This window comes from Pecten maximus, chromosome 3 (genome assembly GCF_902652985.1).
Source record: "Pecten maximus chromosome 3, xPecMax1.1, whole genome shotgun sequence".
NCBI lineage: Eukaryota > Metazoa > Mollusca > Bivalvia > Pectinida > Pectinidae > Pecten > Pecten maximus.
In genome coordinates, this window is record NC_047017.1 from 42,881,364 (window position 1) to 42,896,081 (window position 14,718).

General features: G+C 39.3%; 2 protein-coding genes across 2 annotated transcripts in view; both read right to left on the reverse strand.

Annotated features, from left to right (window-relative positions):
* LOC117324264 (TALPID3 protein-like) overlaps positions 1-14,718 on the reverse strand; it is an 82,219-nt gene that overhangs the window by 43,550 nt on the left and 23,951 nt on the right. The gene's annotated exons all lie outside the window — the stretch shown is intronic.
* On the reverse strand, positions 7,901-14,657 carry LOC117324265 (probable E3 ubiquitin-protein ligase IRF2BPL). Its single transcript, XM_033880045.1, has 2 exons — positions 9,300-14,657; positions 7,901-9,233 (listed from the first exon to the last, which is right to left on the reverse strand). Exon 1 carries the CDS (start codon positions 14,252-14,254, stop codon positions 12,389-12,391), a length of 1,866 nt encoding a protein of 621 aa, XP_033735936.1. The 5' UTR covers positions 14,255-14,657; the 3' UTR covers positions 7,901-9,233; positions 9,300-12,388.

Sequence of the window (14,718 nt, forward strand, 5' to 3'; positions counted from 1 at the left end):
GTGCAAAAATGGCGACGCCGTCCAGAGTCAAATGGCCAACTGTTAGTATCCAGTGATGAAGTTTTAATACCTGCGGACACACGCCGAACCGGACGTGTTGTTGCCATGATGATCAATATTAAGTCTGTCTCCTGAGCTCAGCCATTATGCAAATCCGGCCACAAAGACGTGCTTCATAATTCCCAAGGACAACCCCGGCAACCTGAGGATAACGAGACCACTGATCCATAGTTTCTACTCCCCAATAGATCACTTTTTTCTCTTCTGTTTACAATCGTAAAATAATGTCACATCTGCTCAAACGAGTCATTCCCGCGCTTAGGTTACATGCTTTGTGTTTGTCAGTAAACAGCCACATTGTGATTCAAACAATAATTACTCTCTCTCTTTATATATTTAACATGCATGAAAAAGTGTGGTTTTCTCAGACCGACGTGTCTGGAATAATACTACTCTACCACTTCTTGGCTTACTATATATTTAGCAGTAATGCTGCTTCTAGCTTTCATATTTAAGGGTCACGTAAATAGTAAATCAAGTGATATCAATCCAGATTAAAAATCACAATTTAACAGATGTAACTTGTCCAATTGTTAATATGTATCATGGCTATCCATAGGTTTTGATTTTGACATTTAATTTCTTAAGCTACCTGTTAATTTCGGCAAAACAGACATAAAAAACATGTTTCAGGAGAACAAATAAAGCCCATGTAGATAAGACATACTCTACTCATAGCTAGTAGCCCGTCTTTTCCCAATGTATGTTGATTTATCCTGGACATAAAACTTAATGTCTCCGATAAAACGACACTATTAGGCAGAGAATTCCAGTTGTTTCGTTTGTTTTACTAGTGTCTTAGTCTCTTATTGTGACCTCCTGTTCAGGATTTTGTAGACATCCGCCATATCACACCTTAATCGTCTGTACTCCAAGGTTTGGTAGTCCTAATTCAATTAGTCTATCAAGGTAACTTTTATTTGGAATGGATTTGTAAGTACGTCTTTGTCTTTGAATATTCTCGAAGGAAATTCTTACTTTGATGGTATTTGTCGACAGGACTGTTGAGACATATTCTCGGTAGAAATTCTTACTTTGATGGTATTTGTCGACAGGACTGTTGAGACATATTCGAGTCTCACCAGTGTTTTGTAGATGTTTGAAAACTCCTTTTTATGACTGCCAAGTACTCCGTTGGTTTTTTGACAGATGTTTGAATGTTGCTCGTGATTTTTGTCTATCCATGGATATTGCGATTGTTCAATTCAATTACATGATATTATATAAATGTTTGAACTTTTTGAAAAAAAAATGTTGCAGCAACAACTCAAATACGAAAATGTGATGCATTATTGTTTGGATTCTACATTGTAAAGAAGGCAACGTGAAATTTTATTAAAATCGGTTATCGAATTGAAGGTCACTTGTGAATATTTTATAGTGTACTTATTGCCATTTCATTCTTCTTTGCATCTTACCAGGCTTTACATATCCCAACTTCCAATCTCTATTCTGTTCAACTATCCTCTTCTTCTATAATCATATATATACAATGTTCAAATACACATCAACTTAATTATATGAAAGTGTATAATTGTACATATGCTAAAACGTACAATGTATTTTTTGGGAGAAGGCGTTACTAAGTTGTAATAACTAATCCCATTTGTTATATTGAACAAATAAAGTAATATAATGTTTATAAAATTCACATACCTTGGAATAGGAACGTCCTGAATAGCCAATGTAAAAATGTCCCCGTATAATATGTACATCAATGATGTATGTACATAAAGTTATTTAAATCTTAGATGTTTTTGTTGCTGTTTACGTATCAGACAACACATTTGTACTATTTTTAGACACAGGATCGCCGAACGTGCGCTCTACTATTTCCGAATACATCTCTAATGTGGGGGTTAACTGGTTCGTAATTAAATCTACAGACATTAAAAGTCTTTTTTCATGGCCAGTCAGAAGGTCTTTCCTTTTTTCATGAATGGACAACCCTGAGCAAACCGGCCAACAGTTTATATCGAGATAAATGAAAATAGCAATGTTTTCAAGCAGCCAGTGCCTAGTCGCACATTAATAAGTCGGACACAGTGTAGACTTTACGGGTACACTTATAATGATAAAGTGCAAAGATGCTAGAAATCGCGCTATCAACTATGGAGACTCATTATACTGCTATGCATAGATCGCCATAAATCACACGGAAGTATGATTACAAAGATGGTATAAAGAAGGAAATGCACGTGCGTTTACATGTGAAATTCACGTGTACAAGGTAGAGTACTAAATATAGTACATGCGCATCGACTTCCATTCATAAGAGATACAGTTGTAAGTATATTTAGTAGACGTTATGTTCTCTGACGTCATGCATTCTACTCAGTACATCCGTGTCATACGTACACCATGCACGTGTTACAGCTTGAGATCCAAGTTCATAGTGCTGTTTGTTATGATACAACGTCAACGTAATCGTGAGCACATAATTTTATTTCAAAAGTGTTTATGTGCGACGTTTGGATTCATGCACACACGCACGCACACACAGATGCACATACAAAGTTATTACTATATACTGTTCCATCCTTACTAAAGCTGGGTACATTCGACGTAATTACTCATCCGTATACGTATATAATTCATAGAATGCCTTGTGTCCGGACATTATGACCGATAAAAAGTTACTGTAACTACAATGTGACTTCATCAATCGAGAAGTTTGTTTCTACAGCGTGCTTAACGTAAGAAATTAGATGCAGAACTTATGACCAATGACGAACTTTGGACAGCCACCACGTGATTGGCGCCAAATAGGGTGTAAAGCCTTATGACCAATGAAGTACTTTGGATGCCCGCAATGTGACTTGCGCGGAATTTGACCAATGAAATATTTCGGATGCCTACAACGTGAATATCACAGAGTTAGGTGACAATCTTACGACAGTGAAGCATTGTTGATGCCTACAAGATGATTGGCGGGAATATTGTACCTATCTTATGACAAAGAAAGTACTTTGGATAATTATAGTTTGATTGGAGTAGAATAAGACGCCAGCCGCATGATCCATGAAGTACTTTAGGTGCTCACGGCGTGATTAGCGCATATATGGAAGCAAGCCTTTAGATAAATATAATAATCAAGACGCCTACATCGTGATTGTCATGTTTTTGGGTGCCAATTTTATGACAACCGAAATGGCTTGGCCGTCGACGTTGAGAAAAACGAAATACACTTGTAGTATGAGTTGATGACAAAAAGGTGTGTTTTCAATCATTTCCAATCACCGTGGAGGTTTTTAGGAAACTTAAGTAGCGTAAGGAAGAGTTTATTTGTGAGAATATTGTAACTGACGACAGGGATTTCAGCGCCAACATTTATGCGAGTGTGTTGATTAGAACGACGATATTTGTGGCATGTATGGATATCGACCTTGAGACTGACGTAATATCTGTAATACCCGGTATTCCGATATATTGAATTCAGACCTTGTTAACTGACAGCGGAGTTAGGGTGCGGCGGAGTTTGAACTCGTGACCAACATTCCGCTTTAATATTATTAACTTGTGTTTGTACCGTGTTCCGTGTTAATTATAAACCGTGATAGTGGGATTGCATGACTTATACTCCTGTAAGTATACTGCAAGTCGCACGTGTGTCCACCACCAGACCCACCTGACGCCAGGAATCTATCCACGCGCGTGTCACGGCCCTTACATCACAATGGCGTTATTGATCAGATCTTGCGCTCGACCGACCACCTTGATACTAATGAGAGGACACACATAGCAATATACCAACAAGGTGTGCCAATATAGACCAAGACACGGATACATGTCAATACAGCACACGGAGCGCCCACATAGATGTATTGTTCGTTATTCGAACTAGACAGGGAATTAAAAATCGCGTGCTTGCGGTATGTTTATGTATAAAATTATACCTGCAGTGCACCAGCCGTCTCTATCGATGCATCAGCGATCACGCGAGCGCTAGCACTCACGACACGGCTTAAACAAACATGCTCCCTGCAGCCAACCACAACACATTCAATTCACATTTCATGTAATTTGAACGAAAATCTTACAGAAGCACCTCTAACATAGCAGCCTAGCATGCATGCGTGCGTCCAAATGCAGTAGAGACATGCAAACAATGTCATCAAACTTAAGAGTAATGCGAAACCGATACCCCATCGAAAATATTATATACAGGTAGCTAAAGCTATCCATATTTCAAAAAGCAAAGCATACATGTTTCACAGGGCCATAATGGAGACAAAGTGACATTTTTTAACCGAAAAACTAAAACATGTGAGGAATTTATTCCGAAAGTTCAAATTTAGTTTTCCCCAAATATTTTCAACCGAATTTCCGGATCAAACATACAGCCGCGAGATAGTGGAGGTAGCAGTGTCCTCATCACTTGGTCTTTATAGAGCGGAAGTGATGTAATCAAGGCAGAGAGACACATAACACACCACAGGAGGTCGCCGTTATGAACGTTTTATTTAGATAATGAGCACAGACCGTTGGAACGAACCCAACATCCCAGTTCAGGCATAAAGATCAAGATCACAGTCGAAAGATAGGGAGATTATCTACCCACAGTTGTACTATATTTAGCACAGCTGTATATATTAAGATTTGCGGATTGTTTGCGCTCATCTGCTTAGTCACCAACAGTAATTATCGCGATAAAATTTCCACGCGACATCTAGATAAACATGCAGATATGACATACAGATAAACGGTAATATAATATTGTCAGCTTTGACCTACGTCTCTGACACGTACTGTGTGGATGGTAGTTAGTATGGTCTACCTATGAAAAGACGTGTTGCTCTCTTACAGGTGAAAACCCGTTCTAATAATGGACACAGCATACATAATTTAATTACATATTTAGTCACATGACGTATTTATAACAGTACAGGTGACATTCAAACGTTCGCGCACGCCTTCTATAACAATAGTGTATAGTCGATGTTTATTTTGACATAACCTATTTAAAGCCTGACAATGTAAATCAGTTACTTAGAGCTACACTCAACTGCACAGAAACGCGTAATACATGTGATATATTAATTATCAAGAAGCTATATTTGTCTATAGCTATCTTTACATGTCTTCATATGTCTACTGCACCATATTTTTACCTACGAGGTAAGTTGTCATTAACGAGACAGTTTAAACAATATTCAAAGGAACAACGTCGAACACCAAACAAGATTAGTCACGTAAAATGTCGGTCAATTAGTGTTTCAGGTTACAAACCGGAAGTCCGGGCGGCGTGTCTGTACCTGCACTGGCGCGCGAGCATCGCTTTGATTATATCGGCGAAATAATTATACATTATCAGTGTTTTGTAAATCTTTGCATGAAATTAATAGGCACCCATCCCTGCCATATTGCAACTCGACGGCTTGTCTGGTGATATGATAGCCCCGATCGATTGGCCAATTAATAAACTGATACGAGATACACCGAGGATCTTTGCACAACACACGTACTAAGGCATTCCTCGAATAGCTGACAATGATGTTTAAATTTAGCAAACACTAGTTGTAATATTTGCCGTAAAAGGCCTCATCAAGTCATAATTTGTAATGGCGCACCCAGGGGAGGCTGTTTGGTCTTTGAACACTTAGCTCCATCTGACCCTGTCTTTATGAAATTCAGAAGATGGTCTCTTGAATTGACATGGTGCGAGATAACAAAAGATTTATTGATGTATTCAGGAAAAATAATAACCTCTGATAGTTTACATTAGGTTGTGTATGTGCTTTGCTCTGACGACAAATACTAACGATGTATGCGATCGAACAGTCCTGAGCAGACGATGTTTTCACTCTCTAGTCTATGTGTATTATTCGCTTTACAACATACCTGTCCAAGAATAGACGTTTACGTCACGATTATTTAATGCTCTCTGCAACATACACAGAGGCGTGTTTTAGTGCCAATAGATTATATACCAGTATTAAAAATCTAGGCACGCGTTAAACAAACAAGCGATTCCGCCAGAACAGTCTCCGCACGAGTATGGTTGGATGCCCTAGTTCCGGTGACGTCATTTTCCAGACATGCCTTCAGGCCTTGTCATCCTGTTGTCACTTCACCTAGATTGAAGCGAAGCGCGTCGAGTATTTCATTGACAAAATGTATAGTAGCGGGAAAAGTTGGCTGGAAATTTCTGTCACTACGTATCGACATGGGTGTACTATAAATGATGCACGGCGAGCCAAAAGTGTGCCGCACCATACAGTCAGGCCATATGTTGCGTTTATAAGCAGGCTTATATTTTTGTACAGAGGTTCAGTGAGAACGCATGGAACACTGCCAATATTACTGGAAACTAAAAATCTATGTGTATAGATAATCTATGCTTGCATGTGTGTAATACTGCTGTACAATACAGGGGTTGAAGGCCGATAACGTGTTTTCAAAGCATTTATAGACAAGATGTAGGGCCATGACGTCACGACTCTGATCTATAAACGACACCACAATTTTACGCTGCCAGGCTAGCCCGCCTACCAGCAGTCTTCCCAATGTGTGCTGTCTACGCTCTTTGATCCAAAAAAAAGTCTGAAAACGAGGAATCCTGGTACTTAAAACTAAAAGTACTTCGTATTCCAATGACACGAGTTACTTTTCACACTTACCTAGTTACCACTCTTACATTCCTTCCTACTCGGGCCATACACAGGAAAGCAATACAAAATTAAATGATATAAAAGTCTTACTTGCATTCGTGTTCCTTTTAGCAAAATGACAATAATAATGTTATTGTGAAATGGTAAATTTGAAGGCAACTGCAGATAATTAATAGCTTTGAGAAAATGACAATTCAAGAGATTCAACGATTGGACTAAAAGCTAATGAAATCCACAGAATTTGAGTTCGTAATAAACAAATAATTACTACATTGTAAAGTATGCCCTATGTCTAAAAGTAGTATAGAAGGCTACAAGTAATGACTCCAAATTTTTCTCTCTCGTGAAACAGCTAGCGTTAATGACATATATGAATGCCAACTTGAAATGGAACATGCCATGTCCAGTTGACATTCATTTAAGCGCTGACCTACTTTCAATTGGCAATATTATTATGAGTGATAAAAATATTGACTACGAAGGCCATCCGAAAGTAGTTCTGTATTCAAATTTACTCAACCGTTAACTTGTCATTTCTATTTCATAAATGTTGCGTTAACATTGCAGAAATAGATTTCATGTTCGTACTGACGCCACAAATATCTAACTGTCAGATCAATGAGGGGACACTTAGATTTGTACATCTGAACGGATGTAGATTTGTAATAGTTCCATGTCTAAAATCTAGTCGCTTACATACATATATACTCATCGTATATGTTAATGCTTATTCATATGTAACTAATATGCATTCCTATTGACATGAACATTGTGCTTTGATCCCTTAATATATGAGAACAGATGGCAGTCAAATGTTTAGATAGTACCGTGTTATCTGTGATCACCAATTTCTTTCGTCACATGACGTAATCTATATTTTTTTGTAATTTCTTTCGTCACGTGACATAATCTGTATGTGATTTCTTTCTTCACATGACGTGACGTATATCTGTCACTCCCACATATTGATCGACTGACGAATGAGTTTAAGAATAATCCCCAACGACTGGTCGACTGAGGAATTTATCAAAATTGTACAACAATGATCCGAGGACGAATTATAGTTCGACATTGAATAAATGACAACATTTCGATATTTTACGTACCCATTTCCTCTTGGGACAACATTCTGATAACTCGAATAGTTCTCTAATTGATGATGATTCGAGCACAGTTGAGTAAGTAAGTACATGTACTGCAATTTCTACAACAAATGACAACACTTTGGATGTTTGTTTTCGCTTAGTATGTTGTATTCTCATAACAATAAACAGTTTTCCCCAATACAAACATTTTTGTAAACAAATTTAATATAAAATGACAATAAATGACGACCACACTTTAATATGTAGTTAGTACTAGATGTTAGCACTTAAGTTTGATGCTCCATGTACCGGACACGGGCTGGTATCGGTCAACTCCAACACAAAGTAATTAACTCATGATTATACTTTGCCAAAAGATCCATTTTATCAATACCAAGTCAATGGGAAGAGACACAATGCATGAGAAGTAGGATCCAACCACCCTAAGGGTCATCCACTGTGTTTTGTTCCCTTGACAAAATCACACATACATGGACGATACCTACCCGTGCCTTGCGAAATGGACATTTTACAATCATGATAGATATTTAATATACTTAAAAGATATACATACTTGTATATATATGCTTATATATGTAACAGGAGTCGTGTGGTCTGACAAAATATATCACAAACAGCCCACGACTATTTACAAAACACCAGACTTACACACGTCCCTTGAACAAAAACCAGTAGCACATTTTGGTACAGACGATTGTACGTCTAAAAGGCAATCACAAATAGACAGTCAGACTTAACTTTACAAATAAACATACAGCTCAATCAGCTAGGTCTGTACATAAACTGCTTCAGAACAATACCAAATAACGGGACATGTGCAAGTCAAAGACCATTTTATAAATGAATACGCAGTGTGTCAGGCATTTATACTGACTACGCATGGCTGAGCCAATTCACAGAACACAACAATATCCTAACGGGTCAACCAAATAGACACGCCAGGGCTGCCCAGGCATGTTTTCCGTCACAATGTCGTCTATCGCTTCTATCCACCAACTAAGATGTCTTTTTTATAAATCGATATTTATGGAACCCCGCCAATACAAAAACTCAAACTAGGTGAACTTGACCCCTGAACAAACGTGTCTCTATGCCTTTCTTTGAATGTGTATTGAATATGTTTATAGGTTTGACCTACTTCTTTCGCATATTGATTTATCCGAAAATTAAATATGCCGAGTTCATGCTGCTAATAGGTATGATGGCCTGCTCAATAAATTCTTCACGTCACTACATACAATATCACCTAAAACAAAACAGTTTTGTATGGGCTCTGTAAACATGCTAGATTAGGTTTCATGAATATTAGCAAGTATTTTAATGATCTGTGATTTGTAAACAACAACAAAATGTTAGAACGATAACAAGTGTTAATTCTAAATAAAAACAATAATCTTCTTGATTAATACCTATTGGGGAAAATCTTTTAATTGGTTTTCGTTCTCAAGGGAGAAACCTGTTGGTATATCTCCTAGCCTAAGGGAGAAATCAGATGGTATATCACCTAGTCTAAGGGAGAAACCTGTTGGTATATCTCCTAGTCTAAGGGAGAAATCAGATGGTATATCTCCGAGCCTAAGGGAGAAACCTGTTGGTATATCTCCTAGTCTAAGGGAGAACTCAGATGGTATATCTCCGAGCCTACGGGAGAAATCTGATGGTATATCTCCGAGCCTAAGGGAGAAATCTGATGGTATATCTCCTAGTCTAAGGGAGAAATCAGATGGTATATCTCCGAGCCTAAGGGAGAAATCAGATGGTATATCTCCTAGCCTAAGGGAGAAATCTGATGGTATATCTCCTAGTCTAAGGGAGAAATCTGATGGTATATCTCCTAGTCTAAGGGAGAAATCAGATGGTATATCTCCTAGTCTAAGGGAGAAATCTGATGGTATATCTCCTAGTCTAAGGGAGAACTCAGATGGTATATCTCCTAGTCTAAGGGAGAAATCAGATGGTATATCTCCGAGCCTAAGGGAGAAATCTGATGGTATATCTCCTAGTCTAAGGGAGAAATCTGACGGTATATCTCCTAGTCTAAGGGAGAAATCAGATGGTATATCTCCTAGCCTAAGTGAGAAATCTGACGGTATATCTCCTAGTCTAAGGGAGAAATCTGACGGTATATCTCCTAGTCTAAGGGAGAAATCTGATGGTATATCACCTAGTCTAAGGGAGAAATCTGATGGTATATCTCCGAGCCTAAGGGAGAAACCTGTTAGTATATCTCCTAGTCTAAGGGAGAAATCAGATGGTATATCTCCTAGTCTAAGGGAGAAATCTGATGGTATATCTCCTAGTCTAAGGGAGAAATCTGATGGTATATCACCTAGTCTAAGGGAGAAATCAGATGGTATATCTCCTAGTCTAAGGGAGAAATCTGATGGTATATCTCCTAGTCTAAGGGAGAAATCTGATGGTATATCTCCTAGTCTAAGGGAGAAATCAGATGGTATATCACCTAGTCTAAGGGAGAAATCTGACGGTATATCTCCGAGCCTAAGGGAGAAACCTGTTAGTATATCTCCTAGTCTAAGGGAGAAATCAGATGGTATATCTCCGAGCCTAAGGGAGAAATCTGACGGTATATCTCCTAGTCTAAGGGAGAAATCAGATGGTATATCTCCGAGTCTAAGGGAGAAATCAGATGGTATATCTCCTAGTCTAAGGGAGAACTCAGATGGTATATCTCCGAGCCTACGGGAGAAATCTGACGGTATATCTCCTAGTCTAAGGGAGAAATCAGATGGTATATCTCCTAGTCTAAGGGAGAAATCAGATGGTATCTCTCCTAGTCTAAGGGAGAAATCTGACGGTATATCTCCTAGTCTAAGGGAGAACTCAGATGGTATATCTCCGAGCCTAAGGGAGAACTCAGATGGTATATCTTAGAACCTTAGGGAGAAATCAGATGGTATATCTCCTACGTATTTTACCTGTTATTACAAAGCAAGTTAATCTAAAGCGATGACAGATGGAACCATGTTCGCCTGTTAGATTTTACTAGGCTGAAGTTACACAGAATAAACTATGTTGATTTAAAAAAAAAAACCAACACACTTAGAAAACGAGAGAAAAAACCCATTACACATAACGGGGATTTCCCTATAAGGAAAAGTGGAATTTTGTACCACTAGATATCCACAATTTCACGTAAATAAAGCTTTTTAAGGTAAAAATAACTATTGTAAACATCTAGCATTGTCAACAGCATTTTCGTATAAATTGTGTCGCAACTAATGATTGTTTCCGAAAAATATACCTTAAAATTCGTTTTTGGATGATCATTGTTTGATATATTGCCCGTGAAAATCAAACGAACGTCTACACTAATTGTCTCCGATAGTTTTACAAATCGAACGCTGCAAACAACTCTGATACCCTTCAATCGATTGGTATTCGTTAGCTTTATATCATCCCCGTAAATTAGCTTTCTCCTGAAACCACTCTAATTCCGAATGAAATTGATTCAAAGGACTGCATTATTTACCACCGTATTTAAGATTTTCATTCTAAAATATACTACACATATCGCGATGTTTCTATACTGGCAAACAATGCTTGTGAATGTATCTCCATCGTCAACACATGGTGTATCAAAACTCCGCGTCCAAAATGCTTACAATAAAATTATCTATTCAGAACAAGACAAATCTTCAGTATCAATTTGCTTAGTTAGACCACAATAAAGCATTGTTAAAACAAGCTACCATTTAGGATAATACAGAATCATTTTCAATACAGACCAATTTACTAATCACTGTGAAATTACAAAATAAAAACTGATGCATGTATTTATGCAATAAACTTCAATACATTAATTTCAATGCACATTAAGCAATTTATGAAACCTTTTACGAAAGGTAAAAAGGTATGAGTACAACTGGAGCACTTCGTCAATATACCAGCTATGTGAACAACAATGAACAGTTCTACTGAAATACTACATTGAATAGCTACGTACCACAGTATGCATACCAGTCAGTGAAAACTACCTACAACATCAGATAAAGAAAAGATGATTTTCTTCAATCAAAAACGACAAAAATGATATTTAAATACAATCCTTTGATTTTTAAAACAAATGCCAAATACTACTTAAAGCCATCACGGACAATTTTAAATTGCCTCCGAAAACACTATTTCATGTCCTGTTCACGTTAACTGTTACTGTGGCACGCATAGGAGCTATCCCGTGACATATTTGTCACTTTTCTGTTATAACGACACTGTCAATGGGCCAGGACCCCAGTCGTAAATAACCAACAGATAGCACTTCTCTCTGTCACAAATCACGATCAACATTCACTCGAACGTGCCGCGCCTAAACCTCAATTCAAAAGGTATAAAACATCACACAATATCTACGTCAGCGGCCCGACAGATTGCTCGGGGCAGTGTCCACACTAGTTGGTATCATAATGCCTTAACTTTGGGCTAACATTTCTGCATAAAAACTTCAGCATTGCACAAAACTTTGTTCCATTTCTCTAAATGTGGTTTTCAAGATGCAAACCAAACTTGGATTCCATCACATTCCTGCACGCCAATTTGATTCATTTACACACATCAATGGAAAATGAAACCAAATATTTTGTTAGTAAAAATCGTTCATGTATCACGTTCCTTCTTGATCTTCATATCCTTGTAGTCATCGCCAAGAATAGTTGCTATTTCGCCTTGCATAAAAGCCCACGGAACATTTGAACCAACGAGAGGACACTTTTTACCGCTTGGACAGTACACCTCCGCTCCTGCCCCCTGGCGCTTGATGCTATCCCTGGAGCAAGGGAAACAGAATTTGTGATCTCCTATAGACGGACATTGCACAAAGTGGGTATCCTCCAGACGTTCGTGACAGAGAGTACATTTGAGAGATTCTGAGGGCACTGTTGATTCGGGCATTGTTGACGTGCCCTCCCCCGTTTGGCCAGATGTAGGTCTCACTCCACGTAATGTTTGCTGTTGTGTACTTGTAGGGGAATGGCTGTTGTGTCGCGAAGACCTGTTTCCATCATTTCCACTGCGAATCGGGGAACCGGAACCGGAAGCTAAATTATCAGTTACATTCATCAATGCCGCCATTGGTGATGGTCCCGTATGAACGGGCCCATTTGCGCCATCTGGCGGTGTTGGAGTATGGTTACTCAAAGGCGATACTGACGTAGAGCTGGCCGACCCGTAGCCTGCAGAAGTGATTGTCAGCTTAAGGGCTTCCGTTTGATTTTGTATCCACTGTTGGCGTTTCCGATGTTCCCCAAAATCACTATCGGGCTCTGGCGATGTTTTCCGTTTCTTTCCCTGTCCATCTACGGAATTTTGTCCCACTGGTCCGCGCGGGTGTCCACCAGGTGTCGCTTGCCGGAAGCAAGTGGACGGTGAAGGCAAAGGCGGTATATTGTGGTGAACGTAAGGTGCCGGAAGTAAATCCTGTTTTACAGGCTCCTTGAAGAACCTCACAGTCTCTGACAAAAGTTCACTGAGTATCTTCCAGTCACCAAGACCATGCTTCATTTCATATTCAAGGTATTTGTACCCTGATGACAGACCTTTGCCAACATCTTTACCACTGTCATGATGCATTTGTTTAGCAACACTTGATGCACTATTGTAAATGTTCCCTGAGCCTAATGGATATTCCATGAACACCTTCAGTTCAAAGTCTATCCCATTCTTTGATACGGCATCGAAAGCAAACACGCGTCCAAACACATTATGATCCTTCTTAAATCTGATTTCAAATGGTACCGATGATGACAACATTGACACAGTTTCTCGTACAATTTGTGGCCTTTTGGCCATTTCCTCTGGAGAACTAAACTTGAATGGATTTTCCTCATTATGATGCGAGTTATGTGAATCACCGTCCTCTCCTTCGTGTTTACCGTTATGTAGGATGTTTGGTGGAACGGGAAGATTTGGCCCGGGACCTGAACCGTACCCATGACGCCCTGGGGGTAGGATACCGATACCGGCTGTACTGTGAATCAGGGGATGATGCATTGGGAACACAGTTCGTGACGTAACAGGGATAGTTGGGGTCCTATGATGGTCTGCCCCAGAGTCCTCACCCCTCCCATGAACCCCATTTGGACCCGAGGGTGGAATTCCATTTGTTAGTCTCTGAGGAGAAGCACTGTAATCACCAATAATGTTTCTATTCCTATTTTCATACCTTTCAATTTGGCCCGGAAGTGGTCTCGGAGGTTCCATAGGTCCATGTTCCGATGTATTTCTGTTAGATGATAAATTTCCATGAGGTTGATGTGATTTTAATGATGGTCTCGATTCATGAAATCCATGAGATCTTTTCATTTGTCGTGCAGCATCAAGGACCATTTCAATACGATCCGCTCCTTCATAATTGACACAACCACGACACACAGGTTCGGTAAAATCATGGACCATCGCCCAAGGCATTCTAGGCAAGTCACATAGGTAACACTGTTGTCGGGGCGCCCTGTGCGGCATTGACATGGTGCCGAACGTACGCCTCTCACAGTCAGCCACACATATAACCAAACTTCACGTTAGACGTGTAGTAGAAGCATAAAAATTCCCGATACGCCTTGAATTGATTCATAACCGAGTCACACTACCGCCATCCACTTGAAAATTTACGATTTGTATGGCCTGACTGCGCATGCGTTTGTATTTGTAAACTCGATCGACCTCCGTGTGTGTTGTGTACGTGTGTGTGTTGATATTCACGTTTGCACAGAGCTCAAAGCAATCACGCAACCGACCCAGCTGAATTACAGCGCTATTCGATATCTCAATCACCAGGGGATACGCCAATGTTAACCTGCATAGTAATACCGGCGGAAAATCCTTGCAAGCGTCTATACACACACGCAACGGTGAATTGTCTATACATTGTGTGCTTATGTCGCAAACAAGAATAGGTGATATACGTCACAGATAAAGCCGGTATAGCGGGC